Here is a 27,931-nt window from a genome sequence, read left to right as displayed (position 1 = left end):
GGTATCTCAGATATGTGGGTTGGGATTGCCCGTGTGTGTTTTTCTCTAAGCTTTTTGTTCATTTTTTAGCCGTAAAGTTGTTCATGTGGAAAAATGAAATCATTATAGACTCCAGCATTTAAGGCAAACACAAGGGAAGTAGGAAATGCAGAATCAGGATGAAGTATCCATTCCTCTTATCCTAAAATGTTTGCTCTAGTGATTAGACTTCCTAATACATAAACTGGGCCAAATCCTTCACTTATTTCCCTAAGTAAATTCTGGTACTTCTTCCTTGGTAGACTGCAAATTCCACTGGTAATTGTGGATAATCCTCCTGTAGAAGCAAACCCAAACTGAGACTTGACTCAGTGCTTTGGAAGGAGTTGCTCCCCGTCCAGGCAGAGCATGTCAGATTTTCAGAATTTGCCCTGCCATGAAGTGGATGGTGTTTAACTTGTATCCTTAAGTGATTTCATGAAGTGTCTGTGGTTAAATCATTACACTTCACTTCTCTCTTTTCTTTTTTCTTTTTTTTTAAAGTAATCCCTTGTATCTCTGGTAACGTGGGAAATGTTGGAAGCTTAATGGCCTCGACTTACCAGGAAAAGCAAGCATTGTGAGGTCCTCCGTAAAGCTGGAAGAGCTAATCTCTGTTATTGCACAGAAAGAGGAAAAATCAGAGGAAGGCAGAAAGTACATGAGATTGCTTGCCATGAAACTCCATTGTCATGAGTCGCTGACTGCAATTTAAATTAGAAATGCACAGTGTCCCAATGACTTTCACTGTCTTGGAGGCTTATTGTGCTGAGTTACAAAAATAACACCAGTATAGAAGGAGATTTACTTCAGTTTTGATGTTAGTTTTTCTTTGGTTTTAAGATTTCATGTGTGAAGGCTGCCAGACTTTTCCCCTTGGGGCTATGGGAACATGCTGAGACTCTCTTGAGTCCACGAGGGAGAGAAGTTGTGTGAGCCTGCATCTTGCATGGCACAGATAAAGCAGTAGGCTCAGATTCAGGGTTGTTTGTTTTTTTTTTTTTTTTTTTTTTTTGTTGATTGGTTGTTTTTTATTATTATTATTATTTTTGGTTTTTTTCTTTAGTATTCGACACCATTCACCAGTGTTGTACATTGTGAATGAGTTTATCTGTCTGGGATATATCAAGAAAATTGATACCTAATGGATCAAGTGGAAATAATAGCTATCCTCTGCTGTTTACAGAGGTAATTTCTTTGCAATTAAATGCTGTTTTTTTTTTTTAATTCTTCCCCTCTGTTCATATTGTCACCTTGCTACCAGCACAAGGAACTCTAAAGTAAACACAAACACATGCTGTGAAAATCACTAACACAAAGTGGAACCCTCATTGCTTTGCAGTGGAGCCCATTAGATGCTGGGTGCTGTAAATTTTTTCCCCCTTCTTTACTACCTGATGAAGTGCAGTGTGGCAGATTGTCCTAGGAGCCCATGCGTATGCATTTGGGAGGGGAATATAGTGTTTTCACAGAGCTTTATGCTGAATGAACAATCTCATTAGACTCCATACCTGCAAGGAGCTCTGCCTGCCAGATCCACTGCCCACATTTCCAATTCAATAGGGCTCTGCCTGGCTTTGTGGCTGCTGAACAACATGCTGCCAAGCAGGAGCTGGAATGGCTAAAACTAACTGTGACATGAGCTGCATTTTAAGAGAGGTTTTCAAGGTGAGGCAGGATTTCTCCTAGGAGGTGTTAGTTTACTAGAACACATTTGTTTGTTGTTACTAACATGAGAAAGCTCATGATTTTGTGATTATTTTGTGCTTTGAAAGAGAGAATGAGTATACGAAAGAAGAAAGTGCCTCTGCCACAAAATTCATTTTGAAATTCAGGAGAATTTGCATTGTCTCTGTTGGAGGAGGCTGTCATTAGTGGTCTCATCTGAAAACAGAATGCAACCTGCTTTTATTTCCTTTGTGCATGGCTGACGTGCCATCATTCCCAGTTGCTACTGTACTGTGTTTTATGCTTCATGCTTGACCTATGAGCTGAAATGTTAATCGCTGATGAAAATTTCAATTAATATAAAACTAGTTTCAGCCAGAAATGTGGTAAGCTCATTTAGGAGATGTATTATCTCAAGGAAATATATAGTGGCAAAAGCCTCAGACAATAGTTTAATTTTTAACCAGCTGGCATGCTTTCAGATGTATCTGCAAAGCTTAATTCTGTGCTGTTTTGTTACCAGCAAGGAGGAGTGATCATCCTTGCATATTTGTAGGTCTGTGAAAAAGCCATTCTCACAACATTTCTCTGCTACAGTGTTACTCCTTCTGCTGGAATAATTTACCTGATTTCTTTGCTTAACACAAAATGAATGAATGTGTGGCCATACATTTAAGAAAAGGAGATACACATGGGGGGATTAAACTGCTATTACAACCATAAACATGCATATATATAAAGCCAGGAACCTTATTTTGTGGTAACTTGTACAAGTACTGTCCAAAGTACGCTTCATATTGCAGTGAAGAAATATAATCTAAAATGCCATCATGGTATTTTTAATTCAACTTTAACTTTAGATACCATAGGAACTTGGTAATTAAATAATTGTAGATTTCTTGGAAGTCTGCAAAACATTTACACAAACATCTTGTGATGCAAGATGTGATATATACAGCTCAAGTACACTATCTTAAACCCAATTTTTCTCCTGAAACCAAGATTGCTGCCACAGTAGAACTTAAAGAAGAGAAATGTGAAGATACGGACTGGTCTCTATTAAGAAAAAGCTGTGTCTGCAGACCTAAACTCATCTGTTAGAGGAGCTACTGTCGTCGTCCAGTGCTCCCACTTCTCAGAGTTGCTACCCAGTTGACCTACTTCAAAAGTAAACTGGAGAAGGAGCAATTTTTCATACAGTGAGGATGGCCAGAGAAGCAGGACCTGACACCAAACTGAGCAGCTAAGTTACCCCACCACATCTGTGTGCTCTGATGGGATTCAGTTCGGTAACAGGATTGCACAGGGGGATACAGGGAATTGCACAAGTGATGTGGAGGGGATGGCCCATAGAGAGTTGGGAAGAGCAAGTGGTACTATTAAGCAGCAAGTTTAACACTGTATGTATTGAGGGACTTATTGTCTCAGGTGATGGAGGTCAATGAATGTCGTCAATTAAGAAAAAAGCAAAAGGTACTTAAATTTGTAGAAGGCCCGTTGGTAGCTGTTATGGACAAAGGGTTAAAGGCAGTGTCTGGCTCAGAAAGTCCACAAGCAGTTATAGGAGGTAGGGAGGATGTATATACCAGGAGAGGAACCTCCTGCCCTCCCTTTTCTGCTCATCTGCACCTGCCCTGTCAGAAGGGCTGAGCCAGGGTGACTTTGGTGTGACCTGGTGTCTTGTTTGTTCTTAAGCACTGTTATTCTCTTTAAATCAATACAAATGCTTGTATTCACTCACATATTTAAGAACATCCATAATGCTGGAATTTGGCTGCAGGGTATTCAGGTTTATGTGCTTCTAATGGTAGGAATAACCACATCAACAGTTGTCTCAATTTACTTGTTAGTGCTGTATGAATAATGTTATAACTAAAGTTTAATGACGTATTCACCATAAACAATGTACTGTTCACAGTTAACATTTATTTCTTTGGCTATGAAAACACTAAACCAGGTATTGATTTCTGTGCGGGATTTTCTTTAGAGTCTTTATTACAAATGCTGCTCAGCAGCATTCTGAGCTTGCAGCAGAGCTGATCTGATGGGACTGCAAACCTGATGTCCTGACTATCTTTGCATGTCCGCTACATTTTGAGTGGGTTTCCATTGTGAATATCCACAGGTGCAAAACTGAACTTTGTTTTGAGCTGTTGTGTAATTTGTATTAAGTTGGTGGTTTTATCAAATGTTCCAGCTCTTAAGCTTGCTCACACAAGTTTTCACAATAAACAAATGCAAAAGTGGGGAGTTTTATTTAAGATTGCTTGACTTAAATTTTATAAATGATCCTTTGCTGGGTTAAGTCAAGTCTAGTTAACATTAGATGGGTTGGGCAGATAGACCAGAATGTGTAATGAAAAATTATTTATCCAGTTTAAATATCCTGTGTGGCTAGAAATATTCCTCAATTCTGCACTGTTTTTAAAAACCAAACTGTTGCTGGCTTGAAAGGAGCCATCCAACTGAGCATGTTGGAAGATGTAGAGAAAATCAAAGTAAAAATAAAATAGAAATATATATATAATCTAGAATCATATTGGTGAAATAACAATAGGGAATTCATTTATTTTTTCAGGAAAATCTGATGGTCTCATGTTCTTTGGCAGCAAGTATCTCTAGATTCTAGGAAGGAGGCTTCACATTGGCAAATGTCAGCAGACAGCTACAGACAAGCGGATCTTCTGTACTGATTAGAAACCATATTTCTTTAGTTTTCAGTCATTGTGTGTGTGCTCTTGAAAGACATGCAAGGCTTTGAGAAATATGGTCCTTGTACTCTGTGATTCACAATTACAGTGTGATGACCAAGACAAATCATTAACCATTTATTGCTAGATTTTAAATGGTTTGCAAGCACAGGGTGTGATCTACTGAGGTTTTGGTGGGATTGCATTTTAGGATTTCATTGGGAACAACTGGGAGCAGAAAGAGTATTTGCAAAAATGGATTAATAGTGCCAGCTGCCTTCTCCTGAGGCTGGGCAGATGCTCATATGCCTTTCCAGGTCCCACTCAGCTCAGGGTAGATCTCAGACAAAAATGGCATAAATCGAGTTTCCACAAAATCAACACAAACCATCAAATAGACATCAGTCATACCTGGGTGATCGCAGACCAACAGTTTGGGGTCATACACCAGCCGTCACCCTGTTGTGCCTGATGGTGCCCTGCCCTACTGATGTCTGATTGCTCTTCCAGAAAACCAGGACCTGGCAAGCTGGCAAAATTCCTACTGTTTTCTTAAAACTTTGTCCCAGGGAAATTAATTCTCATACTGTTTATTGAATTGAATATTTTACTGCTGTTTGTACTGCAGTAAAACATTTCACAGCCCTGTGTACATATTTCTTTATTATTTATATTAATTTTTTTGCAGTTTTAGAGGTTTTTTTGTGGTATAAGGAACTGAAAGACTGATGGATTACAAAATTGAGAAGGCATAATAGTTGCAATAATATTTCAAATGCATAAATTTTGTTGAAGTTGTTTAGCTGGACTGAAAAATTTTGCTTTACATGAGCTGCCCAATAATGTTTGTAAAGTCCTTGACAAGATAAATAATACAGAGTCTTCTCTCACTAGACCTCCTGAGAGAGGAACTGGATCTAAAAAAAAATATTCATGCTTATGTGCTACAGTCTATTTGAAAATATTTTACCGTGGAAGGAAGAACGTCTTTCTGATTTGAATGATTATTTTAATCACCTCCAGCATATGCATCATTGGCTGCTTTTTTGAGAACTGACAACATCCAAAAATAAGTGACTGGGACAGAGGCAAGTGAAGGTTATCTTCTCCCTGGTACTAACACTGGGATGTCAAAAAGCTTTTAGGGGAAAAGCTATGTATAACATTGACACCTGAAGTAAAATGATGGGTCCTTATGAATATTCTTTCTCATCTTTTCCAAACACATGGGTGACTCTGCATGTGAGTATTTTTTTAAGGGGGAAAAAAAAAAGTATTTGCATAAATAATGTAGTTGTTGCATTATATTTCAGGTTTTACTAGCATAAATCTCAATCTAATTAGTGAAGTAGGGAGGTACTTGTGGCATGGAAAAACACAGTGGTGATTAATCCTGTGTGCTCCCCGGGGCTATTCTTGTGCCCCAGGGGACCGTGGCTGCTGTTCTGGGAGCTGCTGGTGGACCACTTTGTCCCACACTAGTCGTTATTTCCTTGCCTCATGACTTTTTGTCACTTGTTTGGTGGAAGGCTCTGCAACAGAAGGGAGAAATGGACATGGAGCCTCATTGGAGTTCAGAGGAACATTTTCTGAGTAGAAGTCCTTGTCATTAGAGATGTCACCTGTGGTGTCCCCAAACCAGGGCTTGCAGCTTGGAGTAGCAAGTGTGGCAACAGGCAGGTGGAGCATCCCTACTGCCCTCCACTTAGTATTCAAGGCCACTTGCTATGATCTTCAATTGAGTCTCACTGTCTCTGGGTTTGACACCACCAGCCTCACAAAAGAGGCCTTCAAAGGTGATAGGGCTTCAGGAAGCTTCTCTTCATGAGTTTCTTAGGCACATGGTTTAGGTGGATGTGGCAGCGTTAGGTTAACAGTTGGACACGATGATCTTAAAGATCTTTTCCAACCAAAACAATCCTATAATTCTAATTCTATGTGGGTGGGAACTGGGCCCCCAGCCACCAGGTCCAGACTGACATCGGGCTGTGAACTGTGGAGGGATGGAGACAGAGGCATCAGTTCTGGAGCATTGGCGTTCACCAAGATGAATACTGACTGTGCTGCATGGGGCTCACTACGACACTGGCAGACACGATGCGCTGGGCAAGGACTGCTGCTGTTTTGGGATGGGAGACATTATGACTCTGTCTGTTTGGTTTTGGTTTTGTTTTTTTTTTCTTCTGTGATTGTAATTGAGAAAGAGTAGGAGTACTTAATTAAGCTCCTGGGCTATATAGTCACTAAACTTGCAACATATGGTGCAATTAAATAACCAAATTTTTGTTTCTCATACCAGGAAGCAAACTGTTTCCAGCGTTTTTTTCTGTTATTCTGTAATGGGGGCCACCTTGAAAGCTGTAATTTCTAATTACCAATGGCTTTTATTTAACAATCCTGTGACATATATGTCACTGAGAAATTAAATCTGATTCTAACTAATGAAAAGGTCAGCCCAGAAATTAAGCTGTGGAAATCCAGTATTTTCATGAATATTTGTGCTGTACAAGACTTAAACAAGGACCAAATCTCACATATTTTAAGAGGGAACCAAATAGCTGAGATCAATGCCATATTTAGTAGTGCAATGTAATTTCTCTTGGAAGCAGTAGACCAGTAATCTGGGAATTTTGGCTGTCATCCTGCTACTGTTTATGAGGAATTTTAATGTAGTAATCACATGTAGGGGAAATTGTTCACTAAGTTGATGAGATAAATGGATTTTCTTTTCTTGTTTAGTTGTCCAATATTTTTGCTGCACGCTTCTGGAAGCAATGGTATACAATAAAAGAAAATGGAACTGCATCACTCCTTAGAAATACTGATATTTTGAAAGATTTGCTCACTGTAAGTGAAAGGCAGCTCATTAGACAAACAAATGAGCTGTCCTTAAAGCAATCGGTATTTACTATTAACTGAATAGCACAGTAAATAATGAATTGCAGGTAAGGAACTACAGATAAGTATTTGCAGTGAATTCAAATTACTTGACTTAAGCCTGAGGCAGAGAAAAGCAAACACAAAGATAGAAATGGAGAGACAAGGGGGAAAAAGAAGAAGGAAGAGAAGGGATTGTAAATGTAACATTTGTTATAGTGTTCATGCTCATTCATTGCGCAGAGGAAAGGTTTTCTTCAATAATCTTTTGCCCCGCTCCTCAGTGCTAGGGATGCTGCCGCTGACTCCTTGTGAGAACAAAGGAGGATGTGGAATTCCTGGGAAAAAAACAGGGTCCACAGCAAGCCCTGTGCCTGATTCAGCACTAGCTTGGAAAGCAGGAATGATGTTTTTACCAAGGTCAAGGTTCTGCATGTTGCTCTCTGGCACTTACTGGACCCCAGGAGAGTGTTGTGCTTTGGCACCAGTGAGACCAAAACCTGCCTGCAGCCACCAAGTGCTTGCACAGCTACCTCATTTATTTCTCCAAATTATTTAAGCAGCTAAATTGTTCATCGGCACAAGATGAGAAATTTTGGTTTGGAGTTTAATCACCATGGGAGTGAAATATTGTGCTGCCTGAAGTTTGGGTGTGTAACTGTGTTTAAAGCTGGGATGGATGGGGTGTCTGAAGGACATCTGATATCGGTCATTTAGGAAGGGCTTTGGTGTTGTTTGAGTGCTAGTGATGAGAGGGAAGGTCAGTGATTTAATCAGGGACTCTGCAGTTTCAGCTGAGCTGTGGGCCTGAGGCTTGCTAGGACAGCCAAACACATGACAGCCATATAAAATGCCTAACATTTGTGACCCCTGTCTATACATTACCTTAAATAAGGTTAATCGCTTGACACAGATCTCCTTGCGGGAAGGATGTATGTCTCGACCTGTCTGTCTGCTGAGGACTGTCACTGTCCAGAACAGGGCACAGAAGGGTGACCAGTTGGGTTATGTCAGAGGAGATGTGTATTAAGTGTTTGCCTTCCATAATAACTGCTGAGGGAACCAGCACAGCCAGAATAATGCCTTTGCTACTCCCTTAGGTGTAATATATATAACACAGGAACAGGAGGCTTATCTTGCTGGATAGTTATCACTATGTAAATACTTCTGCAAAGATACTGTTGCTTAATTCATGTCAGCCCAGGATTGTACCTCCTGGAAACTGCCACAAAATAAAATGGCAGAGGTTAAATGCAGCTGCAGGGAGATTTCCAAGTGGCCTTTGGAAGTATCCGATCACTGTGCACAAGTCCAGCACCACTGGTCCCAAAGAACTCGCTGCTTCTAAATACTGGTGCTGTCAGCCCCCTGCATTAGTATTCAACACGGGGAAAAAGAGCAAGGCGCTAGACAGACTGACTAATTACAGCAGCCTGCAGAGGCAAGTCGTGCCGTACCACATGATAAAGGATACCCTTTTTATTTGGTATATTTCTTCTTTTCTCTATGTCTCTTCACTGGGGGAAAAAAAAAAAAAAAAAGAAAAAAAGAAATTGCAAGCTAATGGGTTTGGTTAAGGAATCAAGCTGGTTTTCTGTTGTTGGTTTGTTTTTTCTTGAATTTAATCTGAAGCTATACAATGCTTTGTAACACTCATATAAGAAACTTCCCACTCCTCAGTGTGCAACTTTAGCAAGCTGCACACCTCCTGTAATCCTAGCTCCCCTTCCTCTGGTTGGCATCCTGACATGGGATGCTCTGGTCCCCAGAGCTGTCAGCGGATGGGAGGAGAAGGCGGCTTCACTACCACTAACGCACCATCTGCAAGCAACAACACTGGTCAAATTTTTGTGAGCCTAGATTGCAACTGTGGGGTTAGAGGGTTTGCTGTCAGAGCATCTTTTTTGCTATTGATGACATAAATAGATCTGGAACTGAGCATCTGCTGGGAGCAGGTTAGGCAGGGTAGGAGAGCCCAGTCCTGCGGTCACAGAAGTTGTGCAGCTGCAAGCTGGGGTTCGTGCATAAGTCCCCAACACTGTGATACAGCCCAGATTTTATTGGACTGAGGTTTGGAAAGGTCTACTTCTCACAGGTTAGCACCAGGAGAAATCAAACTTGAGGGAAATATCAACTGCCACAAAGCAAAACTTACTGGTGTTGCCTGATTCTGCCTGATTTGCACCCAGGCACAACCTGGCGGTGGCAGCTCAGCCAGCAAGTCCCTGTCCCCTTCAGTGCCCTTCTGTGCCCTGCCCCCCTGTGGAGACAGGCATTAAGCAGATTAGTCAGCTTCTTCCATCAGCGAACACTCAGTGCCTAAGATACTTATAAGACATCTGTTTTTTAGCCTCATTTCTAAACAAATGAGGCTTATGTGATTATAGTGTCTGTCTCTTTTCCCCTTGTTGGCCAATTTCAATATTCACCCAGGGATTCTGGTATCAAAGATGTTAACTTCCCAAAAGTTTTCATGAACTGGTGATGAGTGAACAGAAATGATTCTGCTAATGCCTCTGGAGAAAGAGTCACAGCACAACCTTTTGCTCCTCTCTGGCTGCTGATGCAAGAGGGTGTGTGTTGGGTAAAAGGGAAATCTCTGCTTCATGCCTGTGTTTTGCAGAGGTCTGGCAAATCAGCCTTCAGGACCAAAGTGTCATGGACTGGCATGTGCTGGCTGCGCGGCTGTGCACTGTCTCTGCTTCAGCTGCAGCCAGCTGTGCTGGGCTGGAGCCAGCATCCCCAGCACACCGCCCACCTCCCACCTCCTGCCTGCTCCTGCACGCCAACTGCTCTCGGTGATCCCGGGATTGCTTTTCTGATCCCTGGATTAGCCGGGTGGTGAGTGCAAAGATACAAGAGCTGTATGTGAACCAGGCTTAGTCTGGAAATACGTTGTTGTGGTTGTATGGCTCCGCTTGTGAACTCAGCGTCTTGATTTGGAGCTCGCTGTGCCATGCAGGGCTGGGCTGCTGGTGGGTTGGGTCCTCACCTCCATCATAGTAGCTCTGTCTTGAAAATTGTTCCTGCAAAATTATCTTGACAACTGAGGTCTAAATTCTCTAGAGACTGATGTCCTGTGAGTGCTATGTGTTAGAAGATACACAGGTACAAAACGTACCGTATACTGGTTGCTATTTCACTGAGATATTGTAAATCATGCTGAAGACTGAAATCCTCCATACACCCATGCTTGTAGAATTCTGTCTCCTTTACTTGTCTGTGAATTACACTTAAACACCTATTAGAGCTGAATATGTCTCCTTTTGGCAGCCACCTGACATTTTTACCTTGTAACGCAGAACCTAAGGAGATGTATAATGGATTGTGTAAAACCTATGTATAGCAGCACTGGGATTATGGAGGAAAAGCAAACGTTTCATGTTCTGGCCCTTATTAATGAACTAAACTAGATTTGTCCTTTTTAAAACATAAATGAAAGATAAAAGACACACGAGATTTATGAACAAGGTCGTTAGTGTACCAAATTTCTCTCATTAGATTTGTTACATTACTTTCCAACTTACACAACTCTCATTACAAAAATTTATGAACCGGAATGATTACAAATATACTATCTTATAAACCATCCCTACTTTTAATTGCAAAACAAAAAATAATTATACTTCTGTGCTATAATGGGTTTGTAGTTTTGTGCATGTATTTTTTTGTTAGAAATTTAATAGACCTTCCCGAAGCCAGGAGGTAGGGAGAGAGGAGAGGAAGTTGTACCACTTAGTGAAATTTGCAATTTAGCTGCAAATCCTGAAGCATTGCTTTAATTTAGGAACCTTGTTAGAGCCAAGTTAATGTTACAAGCTAATATGGCTGTTTCTTTTTCTTGCTAGACTTTAAATTTCACATCCTTACATCTGATTTGAAGTGACAGTGAGAGGAAGCATAAGGTATCTCTCCTTCTGTTTGGACTCCTTGTTTAGAGAAGAGTGATGGAGGCACTGTTAAGCACAAAAGGGATCGCCATATGCCTATTTTTCTCTGTATTGAGTTTGACAGCAGCTATTGAAATACCATTATCAGGTGAGTTGTAGCTGTTTACTGAACACTTTGCTGTTTTGTTTTGGTATCCTTTTTTTTTTTTTTCTTTTCTTTTCTAACCTTTCCCTGAAGAAAAAAACTAGTAAATTCTGCTTTTCAGTTGCTCCATTTTGAATTTAGTTCTGCAAGAACATGGCCTTTGGGAAATTCAGATGTGATAAAAATGTAAGCTGCTTTGTTTGGACCTGCTTAAATGTAGCAGTAAACTTGTCTAATGACATATATCTGTGTTTGCTATCAAACACACTGCGTAGCTCCAAGGGCTTGGTTTTGTCCTTCACATAAATTCCTCATTTTGGCTCTGAATCTCCCTGTATCTTGTTTGATGTACGTATACCCTTACTTACTTGTCTTGCATCCTGCTGTTTCAGTCTGAAAGAGGAGCAGGTGTATGTCTCAGGGCGTACATTAGTCCCCAGGGAAGCATTTCCTACACGTTGTGTACCGCCCAGGGAGCACCTCCTTTATCCGTCTGGCTATGATGCATTCAAACTGCCTGTTTTACATGGTTGGTGTGGTTTCAGGATATGTGTAAAATATGGGATGTAGCTCATAGGGGACAATCCAATAAAAGCCAGTGGACCCTGCTGCCTGGATTACAGCCCAGACCTCCCAGTCTTTGTGCTTTTAAAACATACATGGACCAGGAAGATTATAAACTACAGACTTTTTTTCTGAGGGGGAGGGGGGGTGGGCAGAAAACTCAACAATATTGGGTTTTGGATGAATTATGGTGGGGGTAAATACAGGAATAACTCAATCAACCTAAGGAAAAATAAATGCAGGCTCTTTATGGGGCTTTGGGCCCTGTAGCCTCAAAGTAGGACATGGGCCAGTTTCAGGGCATCATGTGGACCTGCTGTGAGCTGTTAGCACTCTGGAATCTGCCAATACCCCTGGCTGCAAAGAAGTCAATCAAGCAGGTTTACAGGATATTTTACTAAAACTATCCAAACTTGTTTAACAGCATTTGAAAGCAGAAGTTTTCTGGAAGGAAGGTACCACAATGGTTCTTTGTGTTTAAATAAAGCAAAAGTGGAGCTGTGACTGTAAAGTACAGGACCAACTGTTTGGACATCCCCTGATTTTAAGTAGCTACACAGGGGAACCATCTAGCTCTTAATTTGCTTTAATAAGGCATTTTATATTTTAATAAAAAGGAATTATGTCTGATCAGAGAAGCTGGTGGGCTTGGAAGTATTCAGCTTTGAGACTACATGATATGGCAAGACACCACACTTTTGCTCCAGCTTTGAGCTTCCTGGGCTTGAAAGACAAACCAAAGAGGATGTTAATTTTCTTCCTGGTTGTTTATAACAATGTGATGATCCTATTATCCCCAGCTCTGCTGCAGGGAGCATTCTCCCTCCTGTGGCTCTGTGTCACAGACATTTGCAGCACTTTAATTCCCTTAGAAAAGAATAAGAAAAAGTTAGTGAAACACCACTGTGTGACCATGTGACAGGTAACAGCTCTTCCCCTACCATACCCTGGAGGGAATATAAAGTCATCTTTGCAGTCCATGGATTTCCTGGCAATTTTATCCAGGATGGAGATAGTAGTTTGCTACTTCATGTGTGTGAATCTGTGTCTGGATTAAAATGCCCGTTATTAACTTCACCACTGAATGAATCTACCAGTCCATACAACCACGCTTTGACTTTAGCTTTAGCATGACACCAGCTCTCCTCTGCCCTGGAAGGGCTGGACATAGGTGGAAGCATGCGCAGGTGATGCCCATGGGTGGCTGATAGGACATAGTGAGCACTGTCAAGCCTTCCTCTGCCTGCTAAGGCAATAACAGTGTTCAGTTTTGGGAGCGGAGAGTGTTGTCAATGCCAGGAAGATGATGATGATAATCCTTTTTTTTTAAGGCAAGCCTCACTCTTCCTGGGAGTAAGGCAATCCTGATATTGTCCCTTTCAAAGAAAGGACCTGAGCAGAGAACAGTTTTGCTTAAATGACATTTTAACCCAGTACCAATCTGTGTTCAGTTGTGCAGCTTCCAACAATCACGGAGCAACCTCGCACCCAAGTTGCCTACCCTTTTGATGAGGACTTTACAATTAAATGTGAAGCTAGAGGAAACCCACATCCCACGTGAGTACTGCTTTTACCTGGAGAAGCAAGCAGAATTTGAGTTTGCTTTTAGCCTTTACCAAACTTTGTTCTGGTTTTGAGGAGGGGAGGAATAGCTGATGTACAGTAACTGACTCGTCATAGTAAGGCAAGGTTAAGGTTTCTGTTTCCATTTAGGCCATTCAGCTTTTGTTGCTCAATCACTCCCTCTGTGAATGGATACCAACATGCCTTTTTCTTGTTGGCTGATGTTCCATTTCTCTAGTATGTGCTGAGTTCACCCCATGATTTAAAAGAGCTTGTCTGGGCTGTGCTGCAAAAGATAGGAGGTGTGTAATGGTAATTAAAAGGTCCCAGCTGGTCTTCCGCATTTTCCACAGCAACCTTAAAAATACCAAGCACAATTAACTGTGTATTCAGAGATCACATTTGCATTTTATCAGATACCTTGTCTGTACCTGACATCATCATGGCCGTGGTGATGTTACAAATATACATATAAGGAGTTATTCAAATAAATATCAAAAGATAAGCTTTATGTATTTTACATCAATGTAGAAAGGAAAGATTTTTAATGAAAATGTGATTAACAAAAATGTAATTATAACATAGCAAAAGCTCCTCCTGAGACTTTCACCACTGGATGGTGTGTGGGCTAAGTTAATAGCTGTTTTGCATGTCATTTTTACTCTTTAAGACTTCCGTTGTTGTTTTTTTTTTTCTCTGCAACACTATTTAAATTTGCTTGAAAAAAACAATTGTTATTTTTATATCAAGATGATTTGATCATTTTTAATTGCACTCTGAATTGAGACTAGTAGTTTTCCTTTATTTCATGTTTGTCAGTGGATCGATGAAAAGTTTCCCAGTATATTTAAATCTATGTGATAGAGCTGGTTAAATGATAGGAACCCATATGCCTCTCCACATAGTCGCAAAGCAGTTTGCCTCAGTGAAGTGTGAAAACATACACTTCTTTTAACACTAATTTATTCTCTTGAAACACTGCAAAAATTTGTAAAAGGTATGTGTTTCACTAAATGCATTTTATATTGTAATTTCCAACTGTGTCTGCTTCAGAATCAATTTAGCCTAATTTCAAGCCATTTGAGACTTCCAGATACATGAACTACGACAAATACTTCATGGTTCATCAAATTCACACGCCACTAGCATCAAAACTACAAGTGATTCCATGTCAAGACCAGGAGAAACTCAGTCAAGTTATCTTGGTTTCTTTTAGGTTTAACCATGTTACCTCTTGTAGATGGTGAGAAGAACTCCTGTCAGTCCTTGCTAGTCAAAACTACCAGCTCTCCTACAGACAGTTTTTTTGCAAAACTCTAGTTCCTGTGACTGTGTGGCTCTTGCTTTCACAGATGGTCTCTTTCATTTATTGTCCTTGCCTTAAGCTTTGTATTCTTATTTCATGTCACAGTCAGTTATCCAGAAGTAAAGTGTCCAACAAGAGAGACATGCCCAGTAGCTAATACAAGTTATAGTAGGACAGTGGTCATTTTACCATTCAACATTCTTCTTTTAAGTCTAGTTTTTCCTTTTACTTACCACTGGTTTTGTACCATAGTGCTCTCTGTTCTGTGACCTGTCCTTTGTAACATTTTTACTGGTTTTTAGCTTTAACTGGACTAAGGATGGAAAACCATTTGATTTATTATCTGACCCAAGAATAGTTGCATCTAACAACTCTGGAACATTTGTGCTTCAAAATCGAGGAATCATCACCAGTTTTCAAGGGAAATATCGTTGCTTTGCATCTAATATGCTGGGAACTGCCATGTCAGAAGAAATTGAATTAATTGTTCCAAGTAAGGGCTTTTTCTTTGCTTTTGTTTTGTGATTTTGTTGTTGTTTGTTTGTTTGTAAAAACTGTGTTTCCTCAAATTAAATGGAGAAGAACTAGTTGCTAATAGGGCATATGTAACACGTGCTTTGTTGTTATTCAGTGAATACTGGAAGGAAAAAATAATTTCATTCCTGATTTTGAGGGCAGAAATCTAAATGAGCAGATCTGAATGCAGGAGTTCAGACAATACCACTGGGCTCTTGCTGGTCTCGAAGTTCTAATACTGGTACTCCTTACAAACTTTAATACAAACACAACTAGGTAGATTATGTGTATATTTTCCCACATACATCAATTTTGAATTTTATTATTTACTTTTGCTTTTTGAATATCATCTGCCTTGCTTTGCCTCTAGAGGGTGGCTTGGTGGGTAAATTAGTATGAACTTTTTAATAGCAATCCTAGGTGAGCTGAATGTTCAATGACAGAAATGATTATTTGCTTTGACTTGACTGTTTAAATGCCTGTATAAAGCATTTGCTTTGTCTTTGTCATAAAACCCATAAGAATTCTTCCCTCATGTGTAGAGCCACTACTTGCTCTTGTGATGCTTCTACTTCCAACACCTTTCTCTTTATGTACAGAAGAAAGCATCAATATTGATAACAATTGTAGTCTGCTAAATTCTCTACCTAATCTGGGAAGGGACATTTTCTTTGTGAGCTGATGCCAGCACTTCATGGAAATACAGAAATTAAAATAATTGGAGAGAGAAAACAAATAGCAGAAAAAAATGTCAGAATAGCCATCTTGCAGTTATTGAAATACAGTACAGGTATTGAAAGATATTAACTGTTCATTAAAGACATAATGGCATAAATAATGAAATAATGTTAGAAGTGTATTAAAAATTAAAAATGTAATGGGCAATAAAGGAGTAGGAAGTCAGAGAAAACAAAATTGGTTTGCATCAAATCAGTTTGTGGAAGTGTTGTAAAAGACACTTGGTGAGTTTGAGGAAACTCTTGTGTTGGAGTGATCTTTCTAATACTGGAGAAATTCACTTGATAAAGAATTAGGTACCATGTAATGCTTTCACTTTCCAAACATTTACTGGAAAGCAAACGTTGTTAAGAGTCATAAGGCTAATATTTCAGCTTGGCAACTGTGAGTGAGTGAGCGCCCAGAAATTGAGAGGACAACATGGTCTCCATGACAGAGCAAGGAACATGAAATCAGAAGCTGGGGCGTGGGATGGGAGAAATAGCAGCTTATTACTGCAAAATAGTAACCAATGCAAATGTTTGAAGGCTCAAATGAAAGTTATCCAATCCACTGTGAGTTCGTTAGTCTGATATCGGTAGCATTTAGAGTTTGGTATAAATGCTGACAGGGAAAATATTAAACATGCTGGTGCACAGATCCACTGTAAATTAGGCAATTACTGACACTGGGACAAATTACATCTATTTGCCCACACGTTTTGGAGCAGAGACTGGTACATGTGAGATCACTACATGCATTCATTATAATGATGCAGAGGTGGTAGCACTTTGCCAGCTGTATTCAAGTAGAATGTAAGCTACTTGGCAAGTCACTATGCCAAAGAAGGGAAGGAAAATCTATCAAGTCAGACTAGGCCAGTTTTTTTCATAAATTACACCGCAGAGGGAGAATACAGGGTCTGTAAGGAAAATAACATTACTGCTGAGGAGAACAAAATACTGTTTACTCACAGTAGTCATTCTAGGAAAGCAACAGAAATGTCAGCAGAAATTATCATTAAATGTCACCTACATAATGAAAATACCACACCTCCCCTATATATGGTGACATTAAGGAGAGCAGGGAAGAATGAGGTCTGAAGATCTCTGTATGTTTGCATTGTTTACAAAGTCCAGATTGATACAAGATACATGCAGCATGGAAATGAATTTGAATGGTGAGAACACAGACCTCAGCTACCCTCATCCTGTATTTAAGGAATCTGTTGCTTGAATTACTGAGTAGGCTCAATGCCAGAGGAAGAAGAAGTACGGTTTAAGCTTCTTTAATTAACTGTGGTGTAAAAGACTCTTCATGGTAGACTGCATTAAGATTTATGCTCAGTATTTCTAAAGCTTTTGCTCTAAAAGACTGAAGATCTGAGAATGGAAACATAGCCCAAACATAAAATAGTCTGGTAGCAGGCTATGCTATGCTATGCTAATGATGTTAGTTCTAGCATTCACAAAGAAAGCAAAACCTGTATTAATATTTTAAAAAATACATTAATATTGTGACATCATTAAAATATATTGAGCTGATGCTAAAATAGGAGGTCTCAGGAACCTTCTTTGTGAAGGTATTCAGTATAGCCTTTTTGGAAGAGGAAACAAAAGAGAGTAACTCACCAAGACTTTGCAGGATGTAGGAATAAAATTTAAACCTCTTCCCTCCTAAACCACTGTCCTGTACCTTTGACAACTTTTCTGGGCATCTAAATCATTGGGATCACACTGACTGTTGCCAGTGACCATCATTCTGGATAGGACAACAGAGATTTACATAGGAAAAGAGACTGTCACTGATTCCATCATAAAAGCTTCATGAGAGGCAGTGTACTGACAGCTACAGTCTTCTTGATAGCCAGACTTTCCTAACTTTTTCAATTATTTTTCAATTAAAAATTAAATTAAAAAAAATCCATAAATAAGCAGGATCCTATCTTGTAAACAGTTCAAATGCTTCAATGGAAATTACAGATTTAACTACTGCGTATACCACATGAATCAGAATATCAATTGCTGTACTGAGATGAGTATTGGAAGCTGCCCAAGCTGTCTTCAGTACAACTTATGTAGTTTGTGACTGTAAGTCATGTTTATGATTCTTTGACATGTTGGGCTGTTCACTGTACATGATACAGATCTGTATACCAAACCAGTTAGCTACTAGTTGAAGTGTCTGCAGAGCTGGGAATTTCCAGGATATAAACATTTCTTGACTATTTCTACTTTTCCTCACTTTTACATCCTTTAAGGATTTGTTTGCATGGAAAAATTTAAGAATATATATGATGGGTCAGGCTAAGCATCCATCTAGACCAGGACACATCTCCAACAGCATCCACAGAAAACGTTATAAAAACAAACCTGGTCTAGGGCCATGTTTTCCTACAATAGTTTCCAAATATGTTTGTTAATTGCTGATTTAACATAATGAGTTGACTTCCATTTTATACCAGATACTGGTAGAAACCAAACACAGAGGTCTCAAGGAATTTACAGTTACCTGGAGAAACCCTTTTCCTTCAATCCCTTAACACTTTACCCAGAAACATATAAAATGTCAGATTGAATGGCTCCAGTTCTCATCTGAACTGCTATAAATTCCCGTGCTTGATACAGTTACAGTTGTGTGAAGTCACCGTAGTCAGCAATAGGACAAAAAATTTAAGGTGTAGGACAAATTGTGCTAATAGGTACCTGAGTAAATCTGAAGCAATCCTGCTGGGGACTGGAGTACCCCAACTCTGGCTGCTATATTTCTGACTCTATACTGCCTAATTCGAATTTAGAATTTTATATTGCATTGTATTTGTCTCCCTCCTGTTTGATTTTTGTTGAAATACTGCATTTTCTGAACAGATAATAAGTAGGAAGGAGTGAACTGGCCTTCTTTCTGAAATTTCTCTCAGCCAACCTAATATGCCAGTGGTATGGCAGCCTAATCTCAAGTACAGTTCATTCATTAAACTTTGAGTCACCCCAGGGATTAGACAGCCTGGTTCCTTGTACAAATGACTCTGGACTTCAATAATCTTCCATTTCCATGATTTACACGCTATCAAAGCACTCTAATTCTGTTTTTTGAGTGCTGTACAGCATTCAAACTGCAACCTTGTTAGGAAATAATATTTGGGCAGTGAAGCTTTTCCCAAGATTATTTTGAGAGCTTTATATATCACAGTGGGCTTTTAGAAGATGTCTCCAGAATAGAAGTCAGGTGTGCAGTTTTTCATCTTCCCTGTGGCTGTTTCATACGTAACACTCAATTGCTTGTGTCATGAGAGCCATCCTGCTGGCACTTCAGCAAGCCTTTCTCAGTCATTAAATAATGTTGTTCTCCCTTGTGTTATGGATATGTGAGACACAGCACTCGGAGCTACAGTGAATTCTCTGTCCCCTCTCATTATATCCATGTGTGGGGAATTGCATGAAAGATTGACATGACAATTTTAATGGTATCGCTGCAAAGAGATCAATTGGTTGTAAATTTTACAGTGTTCATGTGCTGCATTGATAACTCCATACAGTATTAAACACTTTCATGACACAATTAATCTTATATGATACTTTCAAGCTTAATTCAGCTGTGATAGTTTCTGTGATCAGCCACAAATCAGTTGTGATTGATTCTGGAATATCTTCTAATTAAAACAGAGGAACACTGGAAAAAAATTGCTGTATGTACATACTGAAGACAAATGTACAAGTGCTAAAGTCTAATGTGGTATTAGCTTCTTATTTTTAATAAATCTCCTCATGCAGAATTCATAAGCAGTTATTTTTCTAATCTTTGTGACCTATGGGACTCCAGCAAGAAAAAATTCTTGTCAGAAGGTTTGGTTCAGGAATTTATCATGAAAGTTGAGTCTTCCTCCGTTGCAATACTTCAAGGGTTCAAAACACTCTAGGTTATGCATTGGGGGGAAAATCAAAGTATTTCAATATTTTTCATAATGAAAAAGCAAAACAAAACACCATGGAAGAACCTAGAAGACCCAACCCCCTGTAGCTCAAGTACTTGTTAGAGACTGAGATTCAAGTTGCTGCTTCCCTCATTGGAGACCAAAGGCAGACATCTGGGTTATGCACAGATGAATGCCAGTGCTGCCAACTAATGTCATAGAGACTGTGGTTTTTCACTGTCTCCTGGTGCAAATTGCTATCTTTTTGTATAATTCTGTAATTATTGGGTACAGAAATTGACTGAGAAGGCCAGTGGTTATGACACCCAACTGGGATATTGTAGACTCAGATTTAGTTGTGCCAAATGAGGCAGAAAATGGGTCTGAACAAGAGTGTCCAATGTCCTAGATGAGTGATCTCACTATTAGTCTATCTGCTGATGTCTTTAGTTGTCTTAGTCAGAAATCTCTTATTCTTCACTTGATCCTGCTTTCTTATAGGTTTGTTGAGAGTGATGTGCTTTTGGGAATGAATAAGTGTTAGATCAATAAATTGGCTTTTTCCTACTGGAAAATGTTCCACCTCTCCAGTAATCAGTAGATATATTTTCCAGGGCTTGAAGAGTATAGGTTGTTGAAAAGATTGGAATTTAATATACAGTTTCCTTCATTATCTGAAATTTCACCTACAGAGTGGGTAATGCTCATTAGCTCTATTTTGCCTCTAAGAATTCACAACGCGTTAATAATCCTCCTGGAGATAACACCTATTCACAATCTGCATTCAGACAACCAGCATTATAATGATTGCTTATTTTTATGTTTGCTAATCCTACAATGTATGAAGTCTTCTCAGAGTCCTGGCCCAGCATCTCTCACCCTCCTTCTTTTCTTTGACTTCTGTGATGTGACACTGCAGATATCCTGTGGAGTTGCTAGATCTCTGACGTTTCAAAACGTTTATTTGCTATCGGAGTCCTCTGTCATGACTTGAAAACCAGGATGGCAATGTTTGCTGTGCCAGTTTATTCTGCACAGCCAGGATGTTTTTGTTCCTTTGCTCTTTAATTGCTGTTAATTTTGCTCTTTAATGCAATTACCTCAACTGAAACTTTTACTAGTTTGAACTTGCCTGGAATGAAAGCAGAAAACAACATCTGCCTTTAAGGAGTGGTTACATTTTGCAGACTAATTTATTTGCAATAATCTCTGAGCTGGAGTCTCCCAGTGCTTGGTTTGGTGGAGGCTCCAGCCCAGCTCTGCATCCCCTCTACCTGGATGCACTGTGGTTACATTTTGGGCTGCTGAGACTGGCCAGGTTTGCCAAGTGTGTTTCAGGCTTTGAACAGTCTGCTGGCATCAGTGCTGATGCTCTAGGTGATTAAACAATCCTTGATCTGTTAATTATTTAATCATATTTAAGCCCAAATAGTGTAGCACTTGTGCAACCCTGTGTATTCTTTAGTGCAAATGCTGTCTCTGCATCCAGAAGGACAAGCTTGCTGAGAAAATCTGCACAGCAGAGGTGTTATACCTGAGGTGATGAGGAGGCAATATAATCTTTGAACCAGATTTCTGCTTCATCTGATTCTGGAGTTGGATAAGAATTGGGACAACTCCAGGCACAAGGCAGAATAGCTGCCTGATGTCTGTCCTCACCTGCACTGACTTGCAGTGGCAACTTGGGAACCACTTTTTAGCCAAGACTTCCGAGAACATACTGCACTCCCAGACCGGTTTCTGATTGCCGGGGAAGAGCCTGGGACCCCTATACCCATCTAAGCCTCAATCTTCAGTTCTTTGTGGCTTTGAGCTCTCCTTTCCAGATGGTACAAATAAATGAAGTATAGAAAGCGTTTGAAAATAAAGGCAGTAAAATAAAGCCTCAGTAAAGCTCATGGATATCACAGACACCACCACGGTTCAGTTGCCTGACTTTTAATACTACATGCTGTGCACTTCATGAATGAAGAATGCTAACAGAGATTTTCTACTCTTAGTAAAAGTCATTGTTACTCTGTATCACTTTGTAAATAATAATAGTACCTAAAACCAGAGAATTCAAAACATTATGTTAAAGTAAATATTTTGTTAAGAACTAATTTAAGGGAGAAGCAAAGGGCAAAATTTCAAGAAGTAAAAATAAAAGAGGAACATCTTTGGTTTTGTACAGGTGTACCAAAATTCCCAAAAGAAAAAATTGAGCCCCTGGACGTGGAGCATGGTGATTCTGTGATTTTGCACTGTAACCCCCCAAAAGGCATCCCACCTTTGCACATCTATTGGATGAATATTGGTAAGTAAACAATTTCTACATAATTAATATGAGGACACTCAAAACATTTGTCTTCCAGAGCAGTTTCATTAGAGATTCATAATTGATGTGCATGGTAATCATGCAAGTGCTCAGCAAAAGGATCAGGATACTGAAAAACAAATTTGAAAAATGGAGAATGAAGATACATTTTTACATAACAAAAAGTTAAATTGTAGACTGTGTTGGCACAACATATTATTAAATATGAGTTATCAGAAAGCTTACAAATCAGTTAATTAGTCTACCAGTAACGAGGACTACTACATTTACAGTAGAAATTATAAAATGGGTCAATATACTATTACTATCATTACTATTTTTCTCTTTTCATAAATTAATAGTTGATTTATGATACTCAGAAAAAGAATCTGTCAGGTATGTATAATTATTTCCTTCTGGGTTTCTGTCATGTCTTTCTTCAGCATTTGTGTTCTGAAGGAATTTCTGGCTCTTGGGAAGCACAGTAACTTGGATTGCCCCCATGAGATGAAGGGTTTGTTTCTGAAGCTGACCAAGCACTTACAGAGACAGGGTGTCAGGTTAAACCTTTGATGTTGGAAGGCAGCCTCTCTACTCCTGACGTACATGTTTAACACAGACCTGCATTTGGCTGGATCAACAACATGACAGCACAGCAACCTTAGTTCCTACTAACACTCTCCTGCTGTAATCTGTAGTTACAGAAGAGTAAAGTGCTTGAGAGGCTGGCCGTGGGGACATAAGTAAACGGTGACCTCCATGTTATCATTACAGGCCTTTGTGTCAGGGAGAGGTGCTGGAAGATTCCCTTGATCTGAGCAGGGACTTTGTACTGAGTATTTTTTTATTATCAATTTCTCAATTAATAATTATTTTTAATATATTTTCTATATAAATATACATAAGATATTATCAATTATCAATCGTATGTAGAATATTGTTAAATAACTCCTTGGTTATGCTGGGCCTTATGCCTCTTTTGCATCAAAGTTATTTTCAGTATCTGGAAGAAAACATGACAGGCGAGCATTAGTAGTCATATTGGTGAAACTGCTCGGTATCATTACCATACCATAATTATATTTTCTTGCTAGATTTGCAGCACATTCCGCAAGATGAAAGGGTCTCCATGAGCCTTAAGGGAGATCTCTACTTTGCAAATGTGGAAGAAAATGACAGTCGAAGTGATTATTGTTGCTTTGCAGCATTTCCAACACTAAGGACGATTGTACAGAAAATGCCAATGACACTCAAGGTTTCCCGTTGTAAGTCTGTGGATAAGTAGTTTCTTGTTTTCTGTTGTTTTTCCTTTTTCAACTCCCCAGGCATCAGCAAATGCAGATGTGTGTGCCTTATGTCTCTGATGGAATTCTCTCCAAAGAATATGCATGTTACTGTTCTTATCCCTGCATTATTAACCTTACTCTAAGGGCTAAATTCAACCAATAAAAGCTTTTTGCAGCTGCTGGGCCCCAAAAGTGCTCTGTTCTTTCTCCTGTTCTCCCCCCCAGTGAAAGCCAATGATGCATTAGGGAAAGCTGCTCTTCTTGCGGTCCAGCGAGTCAACGATAGATGGGACATCACAGGGTCTTGAGGACTTTCTGTGGTCACCTCCTTCCTGGGTCCAGGCCTGGTTTGGTCTGGGTGTAACAATGTAGTTGGGAAGCATGGTGCTTTCCAGGTCTTTGCAGGCTACCTCGATCTTCAATAAGAATGTTCTATATCCGTAATGAAATGGAAATCAAATTAAAAACAAAACAAAACAAAACAAATTTCATTTATTTGTTTATTTTAATGTCTCTGTATTCCTGTAGGCTCTGAGGGTAAATGGTTGCAGGTACTGCTCCTGCCCCTGAGTCTCACCTGGGAATGTGGGGTTTGCTGTCCCATCAACATGCATGTGCATTTGTTTGTGTATATTACCTACTCACTGTGGTATCAAACTACTAATTCCAGCTGTGTAAATCTACTGAATACATGGGGTGTATAGGTCTTAGTGTTAGAAACAGAGGAAAAGAATACAAATATCCAAGGAAAAAAAATCCAGCCTTTTAGGGCATGCTCTCAGCTGTGTTAAATTAACAAAGCCCAACAGAAGCCGGTGGAACTAAGGCAGGTTATAGCAGCTGGAGATCCATTCTGTTCTGCTTGAGTCTCTTCTGGCTGCAATAGTTTCTGGTGTCACTTGTACCACTCACTGAGTCTGCCCGTGCCCTTAATATCAGGCTTCTGTTTCACTAATTCTTCTGACCTTTTGGGCTTACGTAGCCCAGAAAGCAAAGGAGATTTTTCTTCATGAATGAAAGCCTAGTATTTAATACATGATTTTGAGAGTTTTCTTGTCATGATAAAAAAATAAAGGATTAGTATAGTGGGTTTGTATATCTTAATACTTGCTTAAACCATATATTGGGATAATAATTGTGAGAAAATCAAAATGAAATGTTGGTTTCCATAGCTTTTCTAACGGGTCCAGTCCCACACAGAGACAGATTACAGAAATAAGAAATGGTGTTTGATTGTGAGGTCACTAATAGCCCTGGCAGTGGCCCAGCAAAACACTTCAGTGTATTCACCTTGCCATTGAAGTCAAGAGACTGGGCGCAGACAAATAGGAGGCACATACGCTCTTGTAAACTCAGCTTGAGACTGCTCACTCCTTTCTGTGTCAAGTCCTTGTTGGTGAACTATATTAAAAAATTACATAGAAAAATGTAGACAATAAGAAAAAAGACACTGAATATTTTTTTTTAATTCTTTATAATGATTACTTACAGCTTAGTGATTTTTTTTTCTTTATTATACTAGGTAGCTAGGATGAAATGATGATTGTATCACCTATGAAATAATTTGCAGAATAATATATAAATTTGAAGAATTGTCTTTGTGTTTTCATAAATTTTTTGTTCGTCTGTTGCTTTACTTTTTTTTTTCTTCTTCTTTTACGAGAGAAATGGGGGGAGCATCCTTTTGTTTTGGTTGATTTATTGTTTCTTTTGATTCTATATCAACTGTGCATGTTTGTGTTTGGTTGTCACTTTTATTTATTTCAGTTAAGCATGCTAATGACTCAGGCTCACCTAATGCTGCAGTTACTAAGGGTGAGTTGAATGCATCTGTTATTTAACCTTTAAACTGAGAATCTACCAGCTGAGATGAAATGTGAGCTGCTGCTCAGTAAAAAGAGAAAAAAAACCACAACACAAAAAAAACCCACAAAAAGCCTTTTTATTGTGATGGGATGGATTTAAGTGGTCCATGGAGTACAATTTGCCCATCTTGTACTTCTTGACAGAAATCTGAAGGGTTTTTAACAAAGAGGTAGTTTTCTTACTCAGGAAAAGAACGTTCACATTTCATAACGTAAGTAAGGAGGTTGATGTCCTGGGATTCTCATGTTATCAGTTCAGAACAGAAACCAGACCTGGATGCTCAAAATCTCCCACTGGCTGATAAGATGCTTGTGTTAGGTACCCATGATTTGAAGCTGTGAATTCATGTCTATTAGGGTCACCCTGGGTCTGCATTACTCCAGGGTGAGCTTAAAGTATGGATTTATAGAGCTCTAGGTGTTCTGTGTTAATTGTCCCCATCTCCAGCTGTAGCTTGGGTAGATGGGAGGTGGTTCTCTTTGGCCGTATATTGCCCTGTCTGATACTCACCGCAGGGTAAACACTACAACAAAACACTTCTCACTCTGGGGATTCACATCTTCCCTTGCTTTGTGCTTCCCTTTTTGTGGAGCAATATCCTGCAAATATTCTGCTGAGGTTTATGCAAGCAATGCATAGGTCATAAGGCAGTTAGTGGCTATTCCTGCAATTCTCCACCCAGTTAATTTCATTTAAAATACATGAAAATGAGAGTTTCAGTTTTTACATGTAGCTCTTGACTCTGGTTTATTTGGTTAAGTTGCTTCTGAGAGCCTCTGTGTTTTGCAATGCCCAATTTTAAACTCCTGGAAAACCCCGTTTTGCGGACAAGCACTGAAGTTTTTTAAAAAAGGGTTCTACTCAAGTGTTTTGGGGTGATTAACTCAAAACACTGATCAGTCCTCAAGCCTTGAACCATAGACACCAAGCATTGTGAGCAGAACAAGCAGGGCATGTGCAGAGTGACAGACACTCAAAAACTGATTTTTTTTTTTTCCCTCAGAGAAATGCCTGAGCTCCTGTCACTGCCCAGGAATGGGGACTCTCTGCCTTTGGCAGTGGGAGGTGGAGGGCAGATGAAAAACCTGTGAGCATATCCAGAGGCTGCAGTTCTGGGCACTTGTGACACAGATTTGTAGAGATAAAAAGCAAGGGGATGAAAAAAAAAAATAGAAAATGTTTTGGAGAGATACATGGGGTCTTTTACCAAATCATCCGTAACTGACTATTTTTGAAGAACTAGTACCATTTAGGGACTTATTCATTACTGTGCTAATTGTTATTATAGTGATAACTGGATAGCCATTCAACTCTATGCATATTTCATCATGAAACCATTGTTTGGCAGGCTGGAACAAATGGTCCGTTGAAATCAAATGCAGGTCAATCTTGTTTTATTATTTTAACAGTCTTACAAATTGTATCTCCATTACTGTAGATGTAATAATTGTAACAAGGACAATTCTGTGGGATATTCAAGTGAGGAAAGATGGGTTTTCATCTGAAACATAAAAGATGATGGAGTCAATGCAGAAGAAAGGTGCTAAGAAAGATGGTGTGATGATGATCAGAAGATGAACGATTGAGAATATCAGTGGCTGAGATATATGGTAGAATGGGCCAGTGCTTGGGTAGCAGGATATGAAACCATAGGAAAAGGGGTTTCACCAGCACTACTGCCTGTTGTTACACTTGTAGTCATCTTCTGACTGTAAGCAGGAGAAACAGGAGAGTCGTGGATTAGTCTCAGGCCATATAAATAAAAAATTAAATTTATAAATTGAGGTCCAAAACCTTCTGACAGAGTAATGTTTATGGCATCATTGAAGGGCAAACAAAGGCTCTAAGTTTCGTTTCTAACTTTTGTTTTATTTTATTTTTTAGCAAATTTTATCAAGGAACGGAAACCCAAACTGCTGATCCCTCCAGAATCTGCTGGCAGTAGCTCATCAGTCACTGTCATCAAGGGAGGTGTCCTGCTACTTGAATGTATTGCTGAAGGGCTGTGAGTAATGCTCAATACTGCACAAACTTAATCACTTTTTGAAATAGAATTGAGGAAAGAAAAAGCCATATTAAAAGCTATACAACTGCAAATGAATGTATCTACCTGCCCAAACAATTTAAAATTGAACCTCTATGCAGAGTTTTTCTAAACCATTCATACTCCTTGTAAAGCAGCAGAGAGCTAGAATGCAACATTCATATATTTGTTATTGCTGTAGCTTAGAAATAAGCAATTAGAATAGTATTGTTGTTAAGTATTGATTTTATTTTTTTTTTTTTACTGTTATATTGGGAAAAAAATATTATGGAACTTTTCTTCAGTAGTACTACTTTTGAGATGTTGAGACATTAAATAACGTCAGGGTTCAGCTTCTGTGGTTTGGCTCACAACCTATAATGTTTCTTTTTTAATTTTGCCAATTCAGTTTTGGTTCAAATGCTCAAAAATCATTCAGCATTTTTCCAGGTGTCAGTTCTCAGGTTTTTAAGAGAAAAGTTCTTTAGTCATGTAGTACGAGGCATCCACTAAAGAAAGGCACCATTGAGTGAAACAGTGGTCCACGTAGCCCAGTTGCAGTGGGAGATGCTGGCTTGGGAGTGCATGTGAACCTG

General features: G+C 39.3%; 1 protein-coding gene across 19 annotated transcripts in view; it reads left to right on the top strand.

Annotated features, from left to right (window-relative positions):
• The window catches only part of CHL1 (cell adhesion molecule L1 like), a 135,937-nt gene that overhangs the window by 66,901 nt on the left and 41,105 nt on the right, over positions 1-27,931 (top strand). For 14 of the 19 annotated variants that reach the window (XM_065075338.1, XM_065075353.1, XM_065075336.1 and 11 more), the window contains 7 exons: positions 11,102-11,291; positions 13,304-13,409; positions 15,024-15,214; positions 22,038-22,160; positions 23,255-23,425; positions 25,214-25,261; positions 27,197-27,317. In XM_065075338.1, coding sequence (XP_064931410.1) covers positions 11,201-11,291; positions 13,304-13,409; positions 15,024-15,214; positions 22,038-22,160; positions 23,255-23,425; positions 25,214-25,261; positions 27,197-27,317 — 851 coding nt within the window. In that variant the 5' untranslated portion in view covers positions 11,102-11,200. Of the gene's footprint in view, positions 1-1,083; positions 1,207-11,101; positions 11,292-13,303; positions 13,410-15,023; positions 15,215-22,037; positions 22,161-23,254; positions 23,426-25,213; positions 25,262-27,196; positions 27,318-27,931 lie in introns of those variants that run through there. The other 5 variants (XM_065075345.1, XM_065075344.1, XM_065075346.1 and 2 more) reach the window with 2 other exon arrangements.

Source organism: Columba livia, chromosome 10 (assembly GCF_036013475.1).
Source record: "Columba livia isolate bColLiv1 breed racing homer chromosome 10, bColLiv1.pat.W.v2, whole genome shotgun sequence".
Classification (NCBI taxonomy): Eukaryota; Metazoa; Chordata; class Aves; order Columbiformes; family Columbidae; genus Columba; species Columba livia.
The sequence above is the reverse complement of the archived record's forward strand: the minus strand, read 5'-3'. Positions and strand labels throughout refer to the sequence as shown.